At 37.0% G+C, this 25,698-nt stretch overlaps 1 protein-coding gene across 2 annotated transcripts in view; it reads left to right on the top strand.

The window, feature by feature from the left end:
- The first annotated feature begins 242 nt into the window (after nt 1–242).
- Nucleotides 243–25,698, top strand: part of LOC114250630 (calmodulin) — a 29,924-nt gene continuing 4,468 nt past the window's right edge. The window contains exons 1-2 of one of the 2 annotated variants that reach the window (XM_028184587.2): nt 243–748; nt 4,550–4,724. In XM_028184587.2, the coding sequence (XP_028040388.1) occupies nt 746–748; nt 4,550–4,724 (178 nt within the window). In that variant the 5' untranslated portion in view covers nt 243–745. Of the gene's footprint in view, nt 749–4,171; nt 4,283–4,549; nt 4,725–25,698 lie in introns of those variants that run through there. The other variant, XM_089737393.1, reaches the window with a different exon arrangement.

The raw sequence follows: 25,698 nt of genomic DNA on the forward strand, positions 1-25,698 counted from the left end.
CTTTGGTAGGTACATACTGTCTTATTTCAATTGTCTTTATTAATTGATAGGAAATTATAGTAATCGTTTTTTTGTTTTTTAAATATTTATTATTTCCGGCATTCCGATTACGTGCGAATCATAGTGAAGTTGATATTGCGACAAGATAGGGCAACGTTTACTTTCAATAGGAATGCGTGTGTGGGGGCGCGGCGTCGGGAAGCCCGTGTTATCTCGTTAGCGGCGCCTGCGGGCGGCACTGCGGCGCGGATCTGGGGCAGCGGCGCTCGGGAGCGGGCACGGGCGGGCGCCGCTCTCGCTGGCGTGGGGCTCGCGGCCGCAGTGACGCATTGCAGGTGCGCGGCGGCCAATCGGCGCGCGCCGGTTCGCGCTCTACGCCGCCGCACCCGCCCCTTATAAAACCGACTATCCTTTGCAGAGCAAATTTAATCCTGTGTTGTGCGTCCCGAAACATGGACTTGGACGTTCCGAGGATAATCATTGTGTAGACCGTTTCCGCCCTGCAGCTTGCGAAACTAACCTTCTCGTGAACGAAAGACGGATATGACAGTGCGACGAATCGAGTAGTCGATTCGGAACGATTCGCGGCCGAGCTCGATCCGAACCGCGATCCCGAGTTTCTCAGCGAGGCCACTCGCGCGAGTGAGGGCGGCAGTATCGTTTCAGCCGTCGGTCCGTGTGGTCGCTTTTGCGGCGTAGTCTGTGATTTTTTAGTGTAGCTCCAGATAATCCAAGTTAATCTACAATGGTGAGTGCTATTTCTATTGAAAGGTGTCGGGAGTGCCTTCAGAAGATCACGAGGAACAGTTTCCGGGTCGTATTTCAGAGAAGTTATGCATCGGTGTTTATAGTGATGACGGCCTCCATTATATTATTGTGATGGCCGTTTTTTTACCGCAATGCGGATTCGAGAAGTATCAGAAGGCGTAACTGAAGCCTCACAGCGAGGCTTTCGAAATAGATAAACTTCATAGCAGTGTTGAAAAACTAGATTTTGCGATATTTAAAAACGGGCCTGTGCAGAAACAACGGTCGCCATAATCTAATAGGTGGTGCCGGTGAAATTACGTTCTTTAATTTGCAGTTGGCCGTTAATGTCTGTTGAAACGGCGCAGGGTCGTCGTTGGAAAGAAAACAAATGGCTTTGTAGTTTGGGTATATTGTCGAAAGGCCGCGGCCGCTGTTAAGAGGATCGATCGCCGGGCGCAACTGTCAAACGCTCGTTGACTCATCGTCATTATCTGATATTGTACCTACGTAAAACTCTTTTCGTTAGACGTGTTGTTGTACATAACAGGTCATTTGCTGTGAAATTCCATAATGGTAACTAAACTTGTCGCTTTCATCGTCGTACGGTGCCACTTACAATAACAATCATGTAAATAAGTTTTTGTTTATTAAACCAAAAATACAGCTGAAATGACTAATGTATTTTTGTTTTTTTCGATTAACTTTTTTACATGCTCTTGTTATATTTTAAAGGCTGAATTCTGGTGTCTTGAATAATCTGGCTTACACCAAAATTTGCTTTGCTTGAAGTCACAGAAATTAAGAATATATAAATACTTGAAATCACAAGGATCGGTGTAGTCCCTATGGCCAACTGCAATTACAGTTTTTTCTGACTAAATCCCTAGCCATTGTTTTCTATTTTGTTTCAGCGGAGAATACCCATACTCGTGTTTGAAAAAAATAATTGAAAGTTTTTTGCCAGTAAAATAATGGGGATCTTATATATGTGGTATAACGGGTATATTTTCTCTGCAGCCATTCAAAGTTTTTGTTACAATTTATTTTTTGTTCTAAGTTAGCAGATCATGTCCTCGAGACATAGTCTGGCAATGGCTATGAATGTATATAAATTCATACAGATGAATCTGCTTTTTAATCATATCCTAATCTTTAACTATTTTTTTACATCTATTGTTCTAGTAATAAACTGTGCAACAAATAATTATGTAGAAAGAGCATATTATAATGTTATTTTCTCAATAAAATGAAGTCATAAAATGTTAGCTTGAGTATATTACACTAGTAGTAAACTTTGATAAATGCTAAATATGCATTCTCAACTTAACACCTAAAGTGTATACATAATTAAGTTAAATTTATTTGTATAAGTATATCTGAAACTCCATATTTTTCTGATGCGTTTATTTGAAAATCCAAGGAGTTGAGATTAATCTGAAACTCAATTTAATTTAATTGGTAAAAAGAAATTTTGAGAGTATAGTTGGGCACATCCTCTCGTACATTACGAGAACCATTATTAACGCCCATTGGTATAATTAATACAGGTCTTTCAGTGTTTAAAGGTAAGCAGAGGCATTTTCACTGCATTAGAATATCTGAAAATACAAATCACGTGAAAATGAAATATATGTGTAATATTTTTTCTAAAATTGCTAAGACCAAATTACCCTTACTTAAATAAATCTTCAAATGACATGATAAAATAATATTACCTACCTTACATTCTGCCATTTGGAACTAAAATTAAGATAATCAATTCTTGTGGCCCTGTCAAATGTAGTTTAAGCAATTCTTAGGCTAACACCATTTTGGTACCCCCCGATAGTGCTTAAAGAGACTATTCAGAGCTAATAAAAAATAGTCCATTAACCATGTTCATTATTAAAATTATTTTATTAAAAAGGGAGTGATATTTCAGCTCAAATGTTTAATGTCCCTAACAAGATTAAATAATAATTCAACATGAAAAATATCTAGTTGTATCGGAATTGCACAAAAAAAAATAATTTATGCCTCATACATTTGTGTTCCTATGTTGAATCATAACTAAAGTATTTCATACCTGTGTAGGATACAACATAGTTAGGTATATCAAGTAATATTAGTATTCTTTTTACTGTGTCAATGTGAACAAGTTAGTGACTGTGCATCACTATATTTTTTAGATTTATTCATTTAGTTATTCATATTATTGATAACTAATACATAGTTAAATAAAAAATACATTGCTCTTAGTACAGTAGTATCTCAATCAAGCGGTCGTGGATTCGAGATTGGACATACAATGGAGCTGCATTCTTAGTTTTCCTGGGGAAAAAACAATGTGTCTATTTGAATGTTGCTTGGCACTTGCTTTTCACCCACAGACCATGACTTAACTAATCGTTAGACTTTCGGCGCACAACAACCAAAATTTCAATACTTTGGTGGTGGTGTATATTCTAAATCTGCACATACCCGGTTCTATCATCGGTTCAATATTCCTGCATTGCGTTTTGAATGGTAGAATAATAGGCGATAGTTCAAAGTAACTGAGACTTTAATCTTGTTTCATCCGTGTGTAGGTTCAGTAACCGCTTAAATTCCCTCTACTCATTATGAGGGATAAAATGCGGAGGTTTCAATTGTATTGATCGATTTCAAACGAACGCATTACTACTTCGCTTCGTTGTTGAGATAACACTGTAACTGTACCTATTGGTATAGGCCTACAATACTCTCTACTTCCACTAATTACTTAGGTAAGTAAGGTTGTTCTCAGTACACTCAAGAATGCCAGGCACCTAGTCGAATGGCAGTTGGCCGTGAAGTACTTTAAGTGCTGTACAATACAGCCGTGCATTATTCGGATCAATTAAACATGAATCAGCGAATCTATACGAATATATGTTGAATACGTTTCAAAATGATATTGTTATCAAAATAAACTTTAACGAAACGATTCCGCCTGAGAATATGATTATATTTTATGTACATGCAAAAAATGTACAAGTGTTAGTTTATACGACAAAAGTTGTAATTTTAATGGTATGATTGAAATGTGCGGTCGTGGAACATCATATATATCTTACCGAGACTAATCGCATATTTATTTCAAATAATATTTTTCGTAAGGCTTACTTCCATGTAGGTTCGGATCCAAGTGTTTGATAACAACATTTTGTGCCAAATGAGGTTATGTTGCAATTTAGGAATCTATTTGAATCAAACTTTATCGGAACTTGTGGATCCACGATTGTGGCTTGTGCCATCGTATTACTAATTATAGCGCGAAACGATTTAGGCTAAATTATAAATTCGGTCTAAAAAGTTTATATCAATAACAATAAACATTATCGCAAGTCATAATGATAAATGTTCCAATGCAGTATGTTATATTTATCTGTGCCGCATTGTGACGTGTCAGTTTGAGTAGGTAATTATACATAATCTCTGCCTGATATCTTATCGGCAGAGTTTTGTTGGCACTTTGCCAGTCTGCCTGCCGGTCTTCTGTTGCGAATCCTCGTCTACTATGGTCGTCATGGCTGTACGTATAGGCTTCTGCTTGACAGTTTTTTTTAATGTCCTTTACTGTGGCGTTGAATCATGCAGTTCGTTTTTTAATTTGATTCAAATGAGGTTTTGTGATTGAATGTTTTGTAAAGGTTTTTTTTTTTTTCAGTTAGGAAGTGGCTGCCTTCGATTTGCGATAGATTTTTACTACCTATTGTTTGTTTTGTATTCGTTTTATGATAAATTCGTTTGAATTTGATTTAAAAAAAATAGTGTTTTAAATCTCTTATAAATATTGCAGGCGGATCAGCTGACGGAAGAACAGATCGCCGAGTTTAAGGAGGCATTCTCACTGTTCGACAAAGACGGCGATGGCACCATCACGACCAAAGAGCTGGGTACCGTGATGAGGTCGCTAGGACAGAACCCCACAGAAGCCGAACTTCAAGACATGATCAATGAAGTAGACGCGGACGGTGAGTACACATAAAACCATATGATCTATGCAAAATAATTAAAAATAGAACACTTAAAATTCCAAAACTGTTATAGAATCTGCAAATTATTTCTTCAGCCAAACGCACTTTAAAAAAAAGTATTTTAAAACGTTTCAGCCTATGAAAAGTGGCGTTACATAATGTAATTCCATACATTTTGTTTGTCACTTCAAATGAGAATACCCTAGTTAATGAAACACGCGGTAAGCACAGATGAAATAAAGCGGTCGCTTGAAACTACCCTCGATGTAGCTTATACAGTGTGTTGTAAAGTTTTATTGTTGTCGTGAACGTTCGGTCAGTGCTGTAACTTGCATTAAAAATGTTTACTACCTACCCTCACGGGCAACGAAACGATAAAACTTGTTTATTGTTTAGCAAAGTTTTAACTAGTTTGTCAACTATGTTACAAAATTTACGACTAGTAGTGTGTCATGATGTAAACTTTAATTGCATAGTTAGGACAGACTTTTTTTTATCCCTCGAAGCAATATCGTCGGAAGAAATTCTAGGTAATTTCGATCATATTCTTCATAACGGCTGTGGCCCCTGATTGAGGCAGAGCTACATTTAGAATTTGCTTGAAACAGTTTTAAAGTTATCCTAATGAATTAGCTCATCTAATACAGAGTTTTCTTCTGTAATCGGTGTGATATGACCAAAGATTATCTCGTTCTGGCATAATACAGTCTAATACTTCTAACGGCTGCGGGGCTGTATATGACGCCCATCAATTTCAACATGACACTTATTGGTGTTTCACAAAATTTATAAGGTTATGTTGTAATATTGCAATAAATGCCGAAACATTTACGAGAGGGATTCACAGCACAATTCAATAAACGTATCGTAACGTGAAAAAAAAAATGACTAATTAAAACTAAACTTTGATGACTGATGAAGTTTGATGAGACTAAAGTTTCAATACTTCAATATAGCAGTTTCAATTAAATGTAACGTAATGAGTTGATATCTACCCCCCTACCCCGACTCGAACATTCCTGTCTCTTATATCTCGCTCGCTTTATTTCTATTATTTCCATTTCCGATCCTGCGGACCGAATGGTAAACAGTCCACGTCGCCCAAAGCACGTCATTTCGGATCCACCCCATCCACTAACGGTGTTTTTAGGTACTACAAGCACTGGTCATCGTTGTCGTCGAACCCGTCGCTTGCGACGAAGGGCTCGGCGAGTAAGTTAACCCACAGATACAGCCCACTGAGTCTCTCGCCGGATCTACTCAGTGGGTCGCGTTTCCGATCCGCCGGTAGATTCTGCGAAGCACTACTCCTGCTAGGGTTAGTGTTAGCAACTTCGTCGGATTTGAGCCCCGCGACCTCATCTACTCGTTAAGGTTACGCTGAAATATTCTCTCAAGACCATCAGCGTAGGTAGGAAAAAAATAATCTATTATTTCTGGAGTGAACCCTAACCTTTTCTATGGACTTAGTTATTTTCCATTTAAGATAATACGAACACAGTTTCTTTTTTTTCTGTTCACTTGAATGATTGTGAATGTAATAAAACCTGTTTGGTTTACGGTATCTAGTATGTAATCGTTGTTTTATCGCTAGATTCACGTACGTAATGTGGCTGATAAAATGTGTACCTGATGATAAATCATTGGAAAAATTATAAGGTGTAATGATTTTTGTCGTTGTCAATTTTATTTTCACTGAACGTTTCACTCTAGATCAGTTAATTTCTACTCAAGTGCGTCTAATTTAATCACTCGGGTATTTCCCTACAGAAGTTCAATCTCCTCATTAATCATCTTAAAACATGAGCTGGAAATTTGAATCGGAAAAGCTAAAAATTAATCTCAATCAAGTCTAGTCTGCGCTAACCCATAGTAGTTTTACTGTTGAGCAGCAGTTGATGTCGTCTCAAGGACGGTAAAATTAAATACCGCTTGAATGTTCAGTCATGTTTGTTTACGCTCGGCAATTATTCTTCCTTCAAACTGTAAATAATTTAGATCAATTTAATCGTTTATACAAGCCGGGGTTTTGTTAATTGCACGTCCTGTGTTTGTGCGTTTTGCCCCGATAAAAACATTATCACTCGTTTTCTACGCTAACGTGGGTAAACATAATGAAACTGAAATTAATTTGACTTAAAGGTATAATTCCAATGGAATGGATTCAGTACGGAAAGGAGCTAGTAGCTGTTAATAACATGACAACACTTATTAGGTATCCAAACAAAAAGCTGCAAATATCAAGTCCATTTGTCAAACGATCAATTATTATTCGTCTCTGTACTCTCGCACGAGGGTGGGTGGTTTAAATTATTCCCTGTGTAGTTAATTTAATTCACAAAAATGGAATTGCTTTCACGATTTTATTTTTAAGTTTATTTAATCTATTGATTGATCGATTGAAACAGATCTACAGAAAAAAAGTAAAAAATTCAATTAAGAGACTAGATTAAGGTTTACATTAAATTTAAGTTTTTTGTTTTTTATATTTAATCATATATTTTTAATATGGGTCTGAATAAAAGCTTATTCATTCATTCAATTAATTGATTGACTGATTATTATTACGATGAGATCATCACACATCCTTTTTTAAATAATAAATAATGACCTTATCACATTCTTCACTTGTATTTATCGTAAAGGAATTATTTTAACTGTTAAGTCCCCTACCAATTTTAGAATAATTTGGTGTTGAACAGCTAAGCTCAAAAATATTTGTAGTTTAATGAAGATCTAAGTTTCTCTTGCACTTTCACTTACGGGATCAAACAAAACGAACTGACACGAATTTAAGAAACAAAGAGGATATTATTCGCGACCACAGAAACTATTGGAAACGTTGGAAATGCCAGTATTATTTAACATTCGTTACTAAATTAATTACACAATTTAATAGTAAAAAAAAGGCGCGATTAAAATTATTTTTCTTTCGAAGCCATTGAAACTTTGAAGGTATATTCAATTACTCAAACCCGTTGTAGGAAAAAAAATGATGTTACGAAAACTCTTTGACTTATCAATAAGTCGATGTCAACACGCGTTAATCGGGCCGTTGAAATGTAAACGTTTGGAAATTTATCACGATGATTTAATAATGTAAACAAGTTTTAATTCAACTGGAAATGAGGACGAAAGTAAATGTTGGCGAACGTTAGTCTGAAATAACGGTTTAGATCTCTTCTGACTTGTGTTCGAGACCTTCAACGAAGACAACGAAATCATTATTTAAAAACCAGACAGCTTGTTTTTAAACAATTAAAAATATAGTATCGGCATTCGATAGTTGACATTGTTGGGTTTGACGCGATAACACCAGCAGTGACGACGATTATATTCATATATATTTGGAATGGAAATATCTCCAGCGAGTGAAAAATACAAAAAATTTAAATATTGAGCACAACATTTACTGGTGGTAGGACCGCGCGGGTTAGTACCACCACCCTGCCTATTTCTACCGTGAAGCAGTAATGCGTTTCGGTTTGAAGGATGGGGCAGCCGTTGTAACTAAATAAATAAATATTTACTAACAATCACGCCACGTTAGCTGGTCCCGTGGAGAAGTTCGTAAAGAACTTCTGTTACAGGTACCAGATAACGGAAATAAATGTAAGATTTTTATTATACAAATACATATATTTAATATACATCCATAACCCTGGAAAATACATTTATATTTATCATATAAATATCCTCCCTTGGCGGGATTCGAATCCGCGACCCCCTTGTGTAGTGACCATGTCACTTACCACTACACCAGACGGCCGTAACTGTACCTACTGAGACCTTAGAACTTATATCTCAAAGTGGATGGCGCATTTACGTTGTAGATGTATATGGGCTCCAGTAACCAGTTAACACCAGGTGGGCTGTGAGCTTGTCCACCCATCTAAGCAATCAAAAAAAATCTGATCTTAATATTTCCACACATATTGTTTGTTTACTACGTTAAGGTGACAATGTTTGATAGAGGAGCATTGATGTCAAGTATGGTCACAATGCTAGCGGCTTAGATTGCCCGTAGTCGGAGCTTTCTTCATTTAATTCCCTTCCCTTGTTTTACAAAACACAATTTTCATGGAAATGCTATATAACATTACAATTAAACAATTCACAAAACTTAAACACTAAATGTATTTGACTTGTAAAATACTTTTTAGTACAAATACACGTACGGTACGAAAATAATTGATAAGGATTGAAAATGTTTACCTACAGTGTCACGAGACAACGCCCGAACAATGTTTGAACAAATATGCGGGGAACAGTATAAAACAAATTATAATATCGTGGCCGTGTCGTGAATAGGAAACCTATTCAGCCTTCGCTATTTACTTGCGGCTTAGCCAGATAAGACTTTATTTGTTTCTGGTAATAATACTACTGTAAAATATTCTCTTCACATTTTAAACATTTATATGTTTGATTAAAAATTACGATAAAGCGTTCTTCGTTTCTTTTTCGTTTGCAAAGTCAATTATCTACTACTTGATTCAATTAAGGTGAACAGTGCAGAAATGTTTCAAAAGTACCTACTGTATTAGGAAGTAGCGTTTCCCTATTCCAGCTCATTAAGATAATCATGAACCGACAATTGGGACCAATTTTGCTAGCAACGATTGTACGAAGGAAAAGGATATTGTTGTAATTCGCCATTAGGTGTGAAAGCGTGTCATAGTTGCTCATATACATAAAATTTACTATTTGTAACATGCCGTGACCATGTACCGAGTAATAAACAAATGTTAATCTAACGTAAACATATTTATAAATGTGTTGTTGAATCTGATAAAAAGCCTTATTAAATGGCATTAATTGGCAACAAAATAACAGACGAGGAAAAAAAATAGAACAATTCGTTGGAGGCAAATTGACTGAATTAACAAATATTTATTAAAGAATGACTATAATTGACTTTAAAAAAAAAAAAACTAAAACTATAAGATACCAGTTTTCCCTCCATTTTGTGAACTGAAAACGGACACCCGTCACACGACTAATTGTAACAATATCATTCAATTCACACTGAAACACAACACTTGGCAATTTGAAACGGGTTTGTGGCACGGATGTTGATAAAACGTGCCCAGGAAGAATGTCGTAGATCAATACTAACACCAGTACGTAAAAAAGTAGACAAACTGAGAAATTGAGCATAAAATGATGCGTAAAGCACTTTGCTCATAGAAACATTACTATTTCTCTTTACTTGTGCTACCTTTACATCTATTATAGTGTTTGTTTGGTTTAATAAATTATTATATGCGTTATAAAAACTCAGACTTGCAGTAATTTTTTCTCATAATTTTATGCGTCAGTCAGCGATACGTTTACAGAGATTAGCAACGGAAATTCTACTTCCTTAATGATGAAGCGGCGAATTGATAGCGCGAAAATGTTGTGCAGTTTGGAAAATATCTCATTTCGCCTGCCTACCTATTATATTTGTAACTTTCAGTATGCACTGTTGAGGTGCTTTCTTGAATTACCTACATTACATCGAATTACAACGTAATGTGTTTGGAGGAGTCAAAAGTGTGGTAGCCAATTGACACCGAAAGGAATTCGCCCCAAAATATCCTCACCTGCCGTGCACAATATATCTTTAACCTGACTAGGAACCTAGAAGCTATGTCAAAAACTAGCAACTCATTATTCACAGCGTGAATCTCAGAGATCGCATTCCCAATACAAAAATGAAAGATATTCGATGTTGCTCGAAATGCTTGTGCCGTGCTGAAGGGAAGGACAGGCATATCTGAAAGTCTGGACGCACTCACAAAGTCAAAAGGGAGGTCGCGAAAGACCAAAAAGAAGATTGGAACTGTGTTTAAAAAAAACGGGGGGGGGGGACTTGTTAATCTGCTGCCGGACATTACAGACTTATAATGAATAAAGGTTATTATAACCCGACCCGAGTTTTTATGAGTATTGGAGTGACAGCTAACGGAATCAGAACGCACGTGACTGCGATACGAAATTAGGATTTTATGCAGCTCGTGCGGTCTTAAAACAAGCTCTATCAACATTAGATACCTATGTACAATTGTGGAATTTATTTAGAGACACGATGCTATTGCTCAATACTTTAATTAAAATATTCTTTAATAACAAAAGACATTCATGAAGATAGATACATACATATTGTGTTTTTTAAGAACAGTAGGTACCTATTTATAATTCGGTATCACCGCTATAAGGATTTACTGTCACCGCTGTAACTTTTTGTATGAGTTATGATAATTTGAAAAGATTGTATAAGTTGATAGTTAGTTTCATTATTATCAAGAATTGAAAGATAAATTTGTAAATTTGGGGAATTTCATTTTCATAACTTGAATTTTATAAAACTAAACTAAGTTATCGTGTTGCGTAATCTGATTATTTTTGAAATTACATTTATTATTTAAATTACACATCGATTTCGTCTCTCGGTGGCCAGCGACGACGACAAACACGTTTTAATGTCTCGGCTTCGGTGACCACTTCACAATAGGGCCGTGTGATCCTTCACCTAAGTGTTCCATTTAAGTCCCTTTCACTTCCAACATATTGCTTCAAAACGAGTCTAAAATTAAATACCTAACCGTTTTTTTAATTTGCCAGCACTTAGCAGACGCGCCATCATATGAGCTTTTATACTAAAACCAAAGTAAAACGAGTAAACGAGAGAAAGAGAAAAGAGTTGTGACATATAGATAATAAGAAAACTGTTTATGAGAGTCGTTAAAGCTTTTAAATACTCGTTATACCCAGGAATCGTTACATTGATATTCAATCGTTACCTCGAAATAGATGAGACATTGAAGCCCAAAATTGACCGTCAAAATAATCTGTGCAATTATTCATTAGGAGATATGCGACACAACCTTCTTATCGCCACTATTGCCATTCCTTATTCAATAAAATAAAACTATTTACTGAACTAGACGGCAATTTTGTGAAAATTAAACTTTAACCCTTAAGCGCGAACCGTCGATAGATTATTCTCTATTAATGCGTATAAAGTGCGGAGCGTCGGAATACCGACAATGCGCAGTTTGATTATAGGTATAATATTAGGTATCGGCCTATACGGACGTGTCTTAAGGCACATAATAATATGTATAACGTTTTTAATGAGTTAATAATATTTTTATAAATAATCATTTAAAATTATTTTGATATGAATTATGTATTGTTTTTTGTAAAAGGTGCTTTTTTCAAAAATCAGCAATTGCAAAATTTGTGGAAATAAGCTCAGCACTAAAAGGGTTCAAATGCATGTTTTAATTGTAATCACTTATAATAAGTTATGTTATGTTCGAGTATACCGTACGTGGTTTTTACTGGTGGTTAGGACCTCTTGTGAGTCCGCACGGGTAGGTACCACCGCCCCGCCTATTCCTGCCGTGAAGCAGTAATGCGTTTCGGTTTGAAGGGTGGGGCAGCCGTTGTGACTATACTGAGATCTTAGAACTATATCTCAAGGTGTGTGGCTCATTTACGTTGTAAATGTCTATGGGCTCCAGTAACCACTTAACACCAGGTGGGCTGTGAGCTCGTCCACACATCTAAGCAATAAAAAAAAATAAAAAACGTAATTGTATTATGCAGTTAAAAACCCTATTGAGCCTTTAACATATTATTATATGATAATATGATGGACGGCGTTAAGTTGTTTTCTATTCCCCGGTTACGGCTTCGTGTCCAAGGAAGCTCTGGCCATTTATATAACAAACAATACTAACATTTCCGGTCGCAATCATAATGGGCGACGACCGTTACAAATGAATTCGCCAACGACACGAGCGGAAAGCCACACCGATAAACAACTGCGCGTTTTCCTTTAAATTATTTGTCATTATGATATCATTTTCAATACTATTATATTTAACGGTCTATTGTTCGTTATTATTCTGTTAAAAGCAAAAATATCAAGTTATAGTAGGGCATGTGTGTACGTAATGTAAAGTCAGTGATTAGCTGTCTGAAAGAGATCATTGTCAGTTTTTATTTCCTAACAATTCTAGTGACCTCAAGGGGTCATTCTAGATTCACTGAGCGAGTAGGTGAGATCACGGACCTCTAACCTGGTGACGTTGCTAACACTGGCCCTACCAAGGGTGGTGCTTCGCAGAATCTACCACCGGATCGGAAACGCGACCCACTGAGAAGATCCCGCGAGAAACTCAGTTATTTTACTCTCCGAACCCTTCGTCGCATGCGACGGGGGTATTCAAGTTAGCTAAAAGTGCTCGATATAATGTGACGTACCAAAACGATCTTTTCTCTGACGAAATACGGGAATCCTGTATAAATATCGAACTCATTAGACGGATACTTTGTTGGTTCTGAAATTAAAATTACAGCAAATCGAATAATAACCAGGTTTTGTGTTGATTGGAAACTTTATGCACAATTATGTCCATATTATTGCATACTTCTAAAAACTGTTCTCCAATGAAGTAACGTCTTTTTGACTTATCACGATCATTATTCTATGAAGGTTCATTACAAAGAAGATTTATCGGCTAGGTATCCTAAATTCATATATTATAATTCGATACCATCATAACACTGCCTAACATAGGTAATGGAATTATTTACTAAGATTTTCGTGCAGTTTCAAAGTTAAGAGCGCAAGCCAAAAAGCATGAACGTTAACATTTTAAAAACGAATGGCATTCATATATAGCACAATAAACGTTTGTTTTGGGCAAGTTTCCATTGCTAATTAACGTTCTGACCGAATCGTAATAATTATACACGCATACATTACACACGACTTGCTTAAAGAGTCGAGCAGTTATCGTGTAGGCCTATGTGAACTGCAAAATGCTTAAAGAAATATTGATTAACATAAAAAAATTAGAAGTCATTTTCTTTGGGAATATTTGAGTGTTCGTAATTTGCTTCCCTGTGTATTGTTCTATTAAATGTATTTGTCTACATCTACATAAACATATGTTTATATGTACGTATATACAGCACAGTGATTGTTTACAAGTCGAACTCGTTCTTGGCAAATATCTTAAATATTGGACGCGTTCTCTGTGCGTTTTTAAAACAATTGCAGAAGTGTTCTCGAAATATTATACCAGACGTAATTTTATTTCTCATTACGTTTATGTTCGGGCATATTTATTTCTAATTATAAATGGACGAGTACACAAGAAGGGCCGCGGTACGCGAGGAATGGCGACGTCTGGTGAAGCGCACCACCACCCGAAATGATGACCACGACCACTGCCAAGAGTGCATGCGACTGAAAAGAACACGAATTAATGATTAGATTTCTTACTTGATGTGAGAACGGTGATTTCAAATGAATGGCGATCAGGGCTGAAGTTAGCCCGCTGAGTTTCTCGCCGGATCTTCTCAGTAGATCGCGTTTCCGATCCCGTGGTAGATTCTGCGAAGCACGGCTCTTGCTTAGGGTTCGTGTTAGCAACGTCGTCAGGTTTGAACCCTGCGAACTCACCTACATGTTAGGGCGAAGCTGAAATAGTCTCTCAAAGCTATCAGCATAGATAGGATAAAAAAAGCTGAAGCTTGATTGTAATAGAGCTTGGCAGCACAGAGGCTAGATGCTAGCTCGCCCACAGAGATGTGTACCACTACTCTACCTATTGCTAGTAATCTCGAGAGCTTATGCTAGCTTCACCGGGCGTGACGCAATTTTACCTATTTCATATTTCTACCAAAAATATGTGTGTTCCGCAAAATGATGTCGGTCATTGGGGGTCACAACTAAATTTGCCATTCTTTGACACCAGTAAAAGTCCCTCTGTATACACAATGTTTTGATAGTGAATGTATTTTATACAAGAGAGATCAATGTCAAGAGAACAATTTGCGTTTTGTGCGAACACGACGAGTTTTATTTTTTTCACGCGTCCAGTCTTCCGCAATAAAAACGTTTCACACCTGACTGGCTCCCGACGGCCACTGGAGCTGTCCGCGACCGACTCGATCGTGGGCAATGATCAGATATTTTGAAAACGATGAGTCTTGCATATAATTGTAAATGTCATGAATGCCTCTTGTCCGTGTACAATGAAATTATTGGCTATTTCATAAAACGTGTATTTTCGTATCAAATGTATTTTCTAAAATGTTACATTGAACGGGGTAGGTGCCATTAAAATAATACGAGATGCATCCGTCTCGGATCAATGATCCAAAGATCAAAGACCCTTTAAAATAACCTCGATTCAAATGTGCGTCCGCGAGTCGAAACGTGCCACTTATGTAAACGTTTTATTCATTGCCATGGTAGCCAGAGGAGCCTATTGCCCTTCTGATGGTAAGTGTTAACAGTTGCTCAAGGATAAGCGCAATGCCAACGGTATGGCCATTCTATTATCTGTCGCTACTGAGGGCTCTTTTAAAACCACATTTGAAGAGGAACAGTTGCAATGTCACCCTTGAAACGCCAACAAAGGATACTCGTTCCAGAGTAGACCAACAGAAGGAAAGCAATTTTTTAATTCTAAATCGGCCGAACAGCCGTGCGTGCGACCTTGGTCTTGATCGTACATTCACGACTTGTGAATTTATACATTATTGAGATTTCGTGAAGATAATGCGTACACTCAATACCCTACCTACTAGCATGGCTTATCGAATGTAGGTAACTGATAAGTAGTGGCATGGAGGGCCCACAGACATCATCAACGTTCTTGTACAAATTACCGCAGATCATGATAACGGCGAGTGGTGTGATGTTTATGGGATACGGTAAACATTTAACACCAAGTAGGTCATAACCTCGTTCACCGATAAGAGCAATTGAAAAAAGAATTTTGAAAAAATTTATTACAATATACGCATTTTTTTCGTCAGTTAATCGTGTGGAACGTGTGGGACAGCTGACGTGAAAAATAAGATAATTCTGTAGCAGCTTTCGCGTGTAATGTCACGGAACTCTCGATAAGATGTCGTTCACACGTCAGAGGGAGATAGGAGATAGTCTTGGTCTTGTGTTTCATCGCGAGATCGAATTCTATTTGTGGAACAATGCTTTTTTTTTTCAAATCCTCAACTCGAACGAAAATCGCGAATTATTATAGCTTATCAACGGATTTTACCTGAAAATTATATGACAGCATGAATGCCACTAATCCGTACTAATATCACACGTTCAACTACCAGTGATTAATACCCAGGGTATGTTTGGATAACAATTTTGTCACAAGCATGTCATTAAACCTTCACCGTGAGTGAAATCATCCGTGAACACATGCTGTACGATCGACTCGCATAATATGTACAAGGAACAATAATTCTAACTCAATAGCTACCATTTTTTACCAATTTCAAAGCATAACATAAAATATTTTCCGTGTCGAAAATATTATATATGAAGCCTCCCGCTGAACTAACAGGGTAGGGGTGAGAGGTTATCGATTAATACCATCCCCCTTGCACGGTGCAGGGAGGGACATAATTGGCTGAGCGTCAAGGCTTACTTGCTAACTCTATCGTTGAAAATATTCGTCTGCCAGATTGAAGTGTGTTTGGATTATCCGATGTTTGTAAAGCAGGTTGGAGTAATTTTTCACCTGTAAACAACTCCCTCCTTGCTTTTGAACGTAACAACAGACGCGTCTATAACAGAAACGGCTATAAAAGTTGACTAAGCTTTTTCAAGATCCGAGCTATAATCAATTTGGTGTCAATAAATTTACAGGGGATTTTTTTTGTTTGTTATCACTGTTATCCAAATGACAAGAAATTACCAAGTTAACAATTTGAAATACCACCACCACCACCACCCTGCCTATTTCTGCCGTAAAGCAGTACTGCGTTTCGGTTTGAAGGGTGGGGCAGCCGTTGTAATTATACTTGAGACCTTAAACCTTATATCTGAAGGTGGGTGGCGCACTTACGTTGTAGATGTCTATGGGCTCCGGTTACCACTTAACACCAGGTGGGCTGTGAGCTCGTCTACCCATCTAAGCAAGAAAAAATACTCATTCAAGTTTTTATTTGTCGACAAGAAAACTTTAATCACTTGAAACAAAAAAAAATATTGGTTAAGGTTCTACGGATGTGCGACCTAGTCACCACAGTGATGTAAATATTGGCTCTTGCCCTCATCATCCATTATAAATGTTAGAAATTACTGACTTAATTAATCCATTAAATGTACGTAGTGCAGGTAGTGAAGTTGAACGAAGGTCTCCATTAGTATATCGTGTATTGAAGAGGCAATTAGTCGGCGCCGGACCGATTGCGCCGCGTCCCCGCATCGATTGACCCGGTTGACTTGAACGCCCCTTTAGGTCTTTATTCAATCACTAACATCGATAAATGGTCTTTACAATTTAAATCGTCTCTCTAAAGCTTTCATCAAAATTGGTCACGATAAAGTTTCAATTTGCTTAGATAGTAGATATTCTAGAATCGTCGTTCAACGTAACAGATTAATATGTTACAACTAAATAATTGTGCTCGCAAAACTGAGAACCTTAATTTCACATCGCGAAAAGAGTACATCAGTAATTTGAGCTAATAAGAAGTAAAATTTAGTACAATTTGAGTCCCCCTGGATGTGATTTCAAACCAGTCGTGTAGGATTTACGAAGGAGACCTATACTGCTCAGTAGGTAGGTAGTTTCGTCGAGACTTTAAATTATATTATTTCCAAAAAAATGTCCGTTTAAAACATGATTGCCGCTTATCATTCAGAAATGAGTCGTAATGTAGTGGACGCGAGATTAACGAGTTCCGACCGAACCGTAGTGGTGGTCGCTGTTTGCCAATAAATATTTATTTAATACCGGTTTTGATTGAATGCACGGCAAAACTTATCTTGAATCAGTAACTATCTATTAATGACCGAATGCAACCTGACAACCAATTATGTGTGCAATCATGTATGTAACGGAAATTCAGGACCTCGGCATTTTCAGAATAAAATTTGATAAAATTAAATTGAAAAAGCAAAGCTGCGTCTATAGTTAAATTAATAGAAATTATCACAATCGTTAATTTACGTATGTGATTGGCGCAATGCAATAAAAAAGGATCGTAGTTTTGTCCACGAGCCACGTTCACTTCATTTTGTGACTTCACGACAAATTACATTACGTATCAAAGAAAATAAATACCCTTTTTTATTTATGCAGAGATGTCATTTATAAAAACCCATAAATCGTCAACAATTAAAGAGGTTCGGTTAGGGTTAGGTTATACAGCGTGCCAAAGAAACGGACATTAAACTATATAAAGGTCCTGAAGAAATTAAAATTAAAGAAAAAATGTTTACACACGTAATTATTGGTTTCGCGGCCGCGTATTTTGTAGGTAAAGTTGAGCTTACGTAAGATACCCCGTGACCGATTAATAAAGTCTAAAATGTGACGAAAATATTTCATAATTGATGGCGACATTCAATTAGAAAAAACAATAAAAAATAATTCGTTTTTCACCTCAACGCTTATTTATGAAGTCGTTACATATTAACTACTACACGCATGCGCGTACCTAACAAACCGGGGTGACCACAAAAATAGGTTAGCGGCCGGTCAAGACTTCAATCGATCGTCTTGAATGTAATCCGCTCCGTCACAATGTCGTGTCACAATCCATCAGACGCAACTAGACTGGAAATGATGGGTGTTTGTTACAATATAAAGGTATCGTGCGCACTTCAACGCGGGGCGACTAAACTGAACGTCAACTAATAATATTTGTGTTGACTCTAATGAACGGTACTATACGTAATGCTGAGCATGATAGCGAATGGGCAGTTAGCAATTAGATTACATCAAAATCGTTGATGCGATTTAGTTTATTCGTTTATCAGTGAACTGGTTTTTTTTTATGAATCACATTTGGCAGCGTTGTTGTACATGTTATATTGGCAGGTCAGCTTTAACGCAATGATCAGAATTAGATAGGTAAATAATAAGCACCCAAAATGTTGCGTATTTATTCCGTTCAATAAATGATAAAATGACTGATAGGCAGACACGGCGTTCGTAGATGACATCATTGCGTTAACAATGCAGATACGTCGTACTACACATGGCGTGTATTAGTTAGTGAGTATCCTTGGGCGTGAGCTTGAATTGTTTTATTTGAGGCCTTTAATTAATTCGTTCATTGTAATGTTACTATGATTTTTGAAGAATATTATCTATTTTTTGGACAAGTTTACTAAGTACTGTACTCAGAGATCTTGACGAAATTTGCACGGATGTAATATGGGCCTGCAGTTAAACGCCGCCCTTCCTAATATTAAGAGTGAGATAACAGTTATTTTATTCAATATATTTACAGTTATTCTATTCAATACGTTGCATTTAGATGTGTGCGAGGGGAGACACCTGCTTAAACTCAAAAGGGCCATTTGTAATGCCATCCTCGCGATTAACCGAAAATGGTTTCTTTATTATTAAGTCGCTGTCATTGTATAGCCACGCAAACGGGAGTCTTGATGGTACATAACTCTACAAAAAAAATTCGTTCTTTGTCCTAACGTTTATACTAGGTTTTTCCGGTTAATTATTCACAAAAACGAAAATAAAATACCTTTTTTTTTAATAAAGTTTGCTTTTGGGATAGTTATAGTAATAATACTCATTTTTCAATTTTTTTATAAATTTTAATTAATTTTAGTACTTTCAAAAATACCGCGCTATGAGAGTGGGGTGTTTACGTTTACACAGTGCCAATAGGTGGCACTCGAGTCATAAACAACGATCAGGTGTTTTGTACAAGCCCAGAAAAACTTAAAATATCACGAAAGTGTAAATACGATGCTGATGCATTTTGTTTCATATGTGGTCAATTTATTAATGTTCAAATAGCAAACTGTTTCATGCCATGTATTTTTTTTCGTCTAATTACGATCTAAATTATCGAAATTATATGCTTTGCAATCAAAGTCAAATTTGGTGTTGACCCGTGAATCCTTCTTTAATTAAAATGAAAATAAAACCTGCGAAAATTACATTATAAAATGCATAATTACCTACCATACAATTTAGACATAGATCTCAATTCTCAAGATGGGTGACGGCGGCATTCATGTTACTGTGTTTGTGGACTCCGGGGCAACCATTGAACAACAGAAAGTCCGTTAGTTGTGCAAACGGATTCGATTATCATTATTGAAGCACGTATCCCCAACTGAATTCAACCCCGCCCGCTTTAACGGTCTAAGTCTCAATTATATGGTATAAGCACGGTCCCCACATTTAAATTGGAACGGATGACTGCTTTGGGGTAGACAGGCAGGATAGTGAGTATACAATGCGCCTAACCATCAATAAATGCCGGTCGACGATACCCTATAAGATTCTCAGAGAACACTTGAGTCCATATTCAAGTGAATCCCTTAGTCGCCGATTATGACAACCACGGAAAGATATTTGCTAGTCCTATTCGAAGATGACACCACAAAACAATATAGGTAGTGCAATTTGTTTTTAAAATCTAATATGGTTTTGGTGTTATTTTCCGTTTAGTCTAATTAGTACTAGTAATGTTGTTGTTGTTCATATAATTATAGCGCACAATCGTACCTCGTGACGACAAACAATAAGGAAAACAATATTACGATTTAAATATTTATTAAAACGTTAGGTAAATACCTACGATCGTCTTGGATATTTTCTATTGAATATTTGCATTGATAGACTGACCTTATTACCTTTGGAAAAGTCACTGCCGTTTAATAGATCATAGCAGGAACAAGACAAGGTCCGTTTTATTACAATACCGTGGATTTCCTCTTAATCGCCGTTTGAAGATACGTCTGACAAAACAAGGAAATGCCGTGGAGGTTCAGATGATTATAGAATTTCAAGAAAGCTATGAATACTTCGTAGGCGGGTAGGTAGAGCGACACCGTCGTGTTTCACCTTATTGTTAGTCAAACGTTTCTGATTAGCAGATATACTAAACCGCTTTTCAAATTATTATTTTCATGAAAACGTTTTGATTTCCTATCTCGTACATTATCTTCGAAATTATATAGTAAATGTTTGTGTTATTGGATTTAATCATTTGGAACATTGCCAGATGTACACTTAATGATCGGATACATCAAAATACGAGAATTGACCAAATGTACCACTAATAATATTTCGGTAAAGTATACTAGACTAGACATTAACATGTGGATTTTTGTGTTTGCAGGTCTGTATAAAATAAGCAGATTTAACAGCTCTTCAAACATGAGCATTAGTTTTTTTTTATTGCCTTTGTAGGCAGACGAGCGTACGGCCCACCTGATGGTAAGTGGTTACCGTCGCCCATGGACTTCAGCAATGCCAGTAGCAGAGCCAAGCCGCTGCCTACTGATAGCATAGAGTACATCACGTAGAGATTTAAAAACCGCTCATATAATCTTGAATGCTGTGATTACGAAGACTCTTAACAAAACAAATTTTTGAAATGTTTAAGAATGTTTCCAAAAGTAGAATTTTCCTCACATCAAAGTGAAATAAACAATGTTCTTATTATAATTTTTACAATCGTGTGTATACGAGGGCTGAAAATTGGTAGACGGCCAAGCTTGTATCGGTCGTCCTATGTGCGAGAAGCTACGCCCCCGTGCATTGTACACATCGCTGACCCACTGTAGCCGCTCGTCCTAGTTGTAAGCCAGATTGATATCTTGCCCTTTAAGACACTGAATCACGCCCTGTTTTAGTTGCCTCCTTCTATTTCGGATCTGATCTAATTAATATCTAATGGTTTAGTTCAATCAGTACCAAAACTAACATAATTTAAAAAATAAATGTCATTAATTGTTGTCATTCAGTTGTTTCTTCGTCTTCTGGGTTATCTGGATATTAGATTAAAACTGTAAATTGCTTTCTACATAGGCGTATTTTCGTTTACGACTGACAGTAATGACATATGTGTCTGAAGTGCGCAGAATTTCATATCTATAGGGTTTCGTAATTATAGTAAGCTACATGATTATAAAGATACGAATACGACAGCAATAAACAGTGTTGACATCACACGTAACCACCCAAGACATGTCTGGAATTGCTATGAAACTGCAAATGAATTTGCATATTCTATTGGCTCACGGCCAACTCGTTTTGTTCAGCGTGAATACAGGAGCATTGCCCTAACTTGTACATACTGAATCTTTGTGAATCTGTGATACCGGCTTTTATGTCCCACTCACGCTGTTTCTGATCGAAGGAAGACTCGGGAATTCAGAATGCAGTTCCCGTAACTGTTGAAACATCGTAAATATGGTATCATAAAGCGTACGATAACCTCTGCACGAGTCGGCCGTTTCCTTCTCGAAGAATTGCAATAGCTTCCGCGTGTTTCACTAGCCAATTCTATTGTTAAATTCTGAAAGTGTCTGTAATTAAAATGGTTTATACTTGGTCACGTTATAGTCACGTGGCGTACTGTCGTATCCTTAACGGTCACGTTTAGGAAACGCACACACACATTGATTGATATTCAAATTGAAATGAACGTGCATGGATGTAGCTGTAACCTTGAACTTAACATCAAGTCAACAACTGCTTCTTCAGTTTTGTTTTGCTTGCAGTCTTGTCTTGTTATTAGCAGCTATCGCAGTCCATAAATACGCGACGCATACGCATCCGGACCTTGGAGGGTCCAGTGCATTGTTAAAGAGATGTTGTAAATTATTTGTGAGTCCGCACGGGTAGGTAACACCGCCCTGCCTATTTCTGTCGTGAAGCAGTAATGCATTTCGGTTTGAAGGGCAGGGCAGCCGTTGCGCTGTTAAAACTGAGACCTTACAACTCATGTCTCAAGGTGGGTGGCAGCACTTACGTTGTAGATGTCTATGGGCTCCGGTAGCCACTTAACAACAGGTGGGTCGTGAGCTCGTCCACCCATCTAAAAAGAAAAAAACTAAGATGTAAGTGTAGCAGCTTCAGGTTGCACCAACGTAAATATTAGTCGGACAGACGAGATACATTTCCGACAAATTATCTCAATTAGTCCCATAATAATGAATCCGCGGAACGGGCACGGCCGTTATTTATTACCACGTAATCGCATATAAGGAATGTGTCAGCGTTTCGTTTAAATTTACGTCGGTGACGCCATCTTGAATCACGCGTCCTTGTTGCCTCATTCGTAAGGCTTCGGAGCGACCGTATAATATCACATTAGCAAAGCCGTTGAATGCGAAATTGACTGATCCGACGTTTGCTTGTTATACCTGCATCTATCAAGTTACTATTATAATTTTATTGGGTAGACCGACAATTTGTCCGAAAAGGGGGTGTACATCCCGAGCAATTTGAATTTTATCATCGACATAGAGACACTTTTCAGAATATCGACTGCTCTTCCGGTCGGAAAGTGCCGGAACGTATGCATCATAAATAAATAATCTGTGATAATAATACGTATCACACATCACACTTCAGGAAGACAATTTACGGCTAGTAAGAGTACCATTTAAATTGATTAACCGAATCAAATACTTTTCAAATATTTACGACTGTATCTGTAACGAGCTTACCAAGATAACGAGAATTAGTCATCAGTGTTGAGTGAACCAACCGGGTGACTGCTTTTACGAATTCTGATTAAAACGATATCTTAATCGCTACAGCTTAACATTGATTACGTAATTTTTTACTACTTAGTATGGTTTCAATCTTAAAACTCAACCGCGAATAATGTAATAAAAATATTTAATTAATCTGACTCGATTTTAATTGGAGGTCCGGCCTTATAGGATAAGGGGCTTGGTGTACTCGAATGAAGCGTTGCTACAATGCTGCAGGTGTACAAATACCCTACCAGTTATTCCTTTGACTTCCACGATGTAGGAATAATAACAGAGTGTAATAAAAATTGTGTAATCACTGTTAGTAGGACGTATTGAATCACGGACGGGTAGTTACTGCCATTCTGTCTATTGCTACCGCGAAGAAAGGGTGGAACAACTGCTATATAGAGCTATTCAGACTTCGAGCTCACGACGTCTTGAGGTGGGTGCATTGCATTCACGTTATGATGTCGATGGGTTCCGTTAATAACACAACCGCCGGGAATCGTTCAATTCTTAAATTGCATTGGACATTTAGAATTATCTAGAATTATGTTTTCATCGCGACAGTATAGGCAGGCTATGTGTGATTTCATCTACGTTTATAACTGGGAAAATTTTACGTGCCGGCTTAAAGCGTGGGCGCGCTGTTTATATGGGCCATGCACGCCGTTGCCGAATGACTCCATCGAGCTTACCCTCAGTTGACCTGCGTTTACGATTATCGATTTGATTGTGTGGCATTTATGGCTTAATTGCCCCATGCTTTTGACTTTACAGTCGTATTTAAGGATTGTGGCTTTAAAAACACTGGACGGAAACAAAAGTTCGTATTGTCATAATTTTAATGGGAATCACGTGTCGCATCACTTTGGTAGATAATATTATTTTATCTGATTTGTAATTGTGTTAACCCAAAATAGAAACTTAATAGATGCTGAATAAGAGAACAGAATACTTTGAATCTGAACAAGTATTGAATTCACTTGGATAATTCCTTATTTTCACATGTTTAGAAATGTCGTTAAAAAAACTACAAGTGTACTTTTAGAATTCGCCAGGGTTATAATTGCTCCCCGCGCACCTATTTAAAGTTCTATGTGGTCTTGCTTCTCTGAGGAAGAATAAAATAAAATTTATTGACCATTAAATAACATGTGCATTCCATTGTAAAATGTACTGATAATTTGAACAAACTACTCACTTACTAATAAAAATGTTATATATACATATGTATTATACTTATCAACGCTAATAATGAAACTAAAAATTATTAAAATAATTTTTTAAACCGCGGTTGCAGATACTCTCAATACCTGACGCTGAAGAGATAAATTTCGCAGAAGAAAAATTTGTAATAAATTTTGTAAAATACACGCAATCAGTATAATCATTAACAGTAATGACTGTTTTCATAATCTAAGTGTAAAAACCTAATATGAATCGCAATATTTCGATGATATGTTTATTGTGTCAGAAATCAAAACAAACCTAACTTCTTAGTGACGCGGAATGCTGTGTGAACCATGCAAAAATAATAAATACGACGCCATCGGCGCTGGGTTCAAGGAAACAGAACCGTTGTTGCTCCCACACCCTACAGAAACACAGACTGAAACAAATATCATAACACATCGCCGTCTGTGTTCATATGTAAATACAAGAACGGCCTACTCGAAAGGTTGAAATGCAACGGAAGATTCGATTCGAGGCTTGTTTTCGATTTTGTACTAATGTTATCAAAATAACAAGGATATTTGACTCACAGTAATAAATTACAAAACATTTACTATGTATCCATTTGGAAATGTGTTTCTGAATCATTCACACGATCAATCGTTTCTCATACTGAACCGGATCGATAGTAAACCTGTCGACGTAGTCATTAGTTAACGGTTGACAACTGACAGTAGTGTCCCAGGTGGCAAGACACGGAATGCAAGATGCAGTGTGTGAAATGCTCGTGTATTTATAGATTACGAACGAACCGCCTCGCAAAGGTTGACCAGAATTAGAAAGCCAAACTTAACTTGCACTTATTTTTGCAACTCGGCTTGGCGAGCGTTCACCCTTGTCATTATAACTTTAGATACTTTGACGCTACAATTTGCGTATCTTCACAAATTTATCTGGTTTATTTGTACGCAATAGCCATGATTAGGTAAACAGAGTGTTATAAGTAATCACCAATGGACAACATCGCCACAAAACAAAAACGTAATGTGTACGTTTTATCATTTAGACTTGACATTCACATTCGATCATATTATTGTTGTTTTAAAAAATGCCAAAGCGACCGCATAAAACAAAGTGCATTGAATTTTCACAATTGCGTATTATTATTTCGAGTAGTCTAATGATAATTCGAAGATTATGGGATTAGATTTTATAGAATAGAAAATAATGTTTCTTGGAATGTTTCGACATGTTAATATTGGATATTGTAGCTTCACTTAGACATTT

The sequence above is a fragment of the Bombyx mandarina genome, chromosome 23, assembly GCF_030267445.1.
Source record: "Bombyx mandarina strain Sakado chromosome 23, ASM3026744v2".
NCBI classification, from domain to species: domain Eukaryota; kingdom Metazoa; phylum Arthropoda; class Insecta; order Lepidoptera; family Bombycidae; genus Bombyx; species Bombyx mandarina.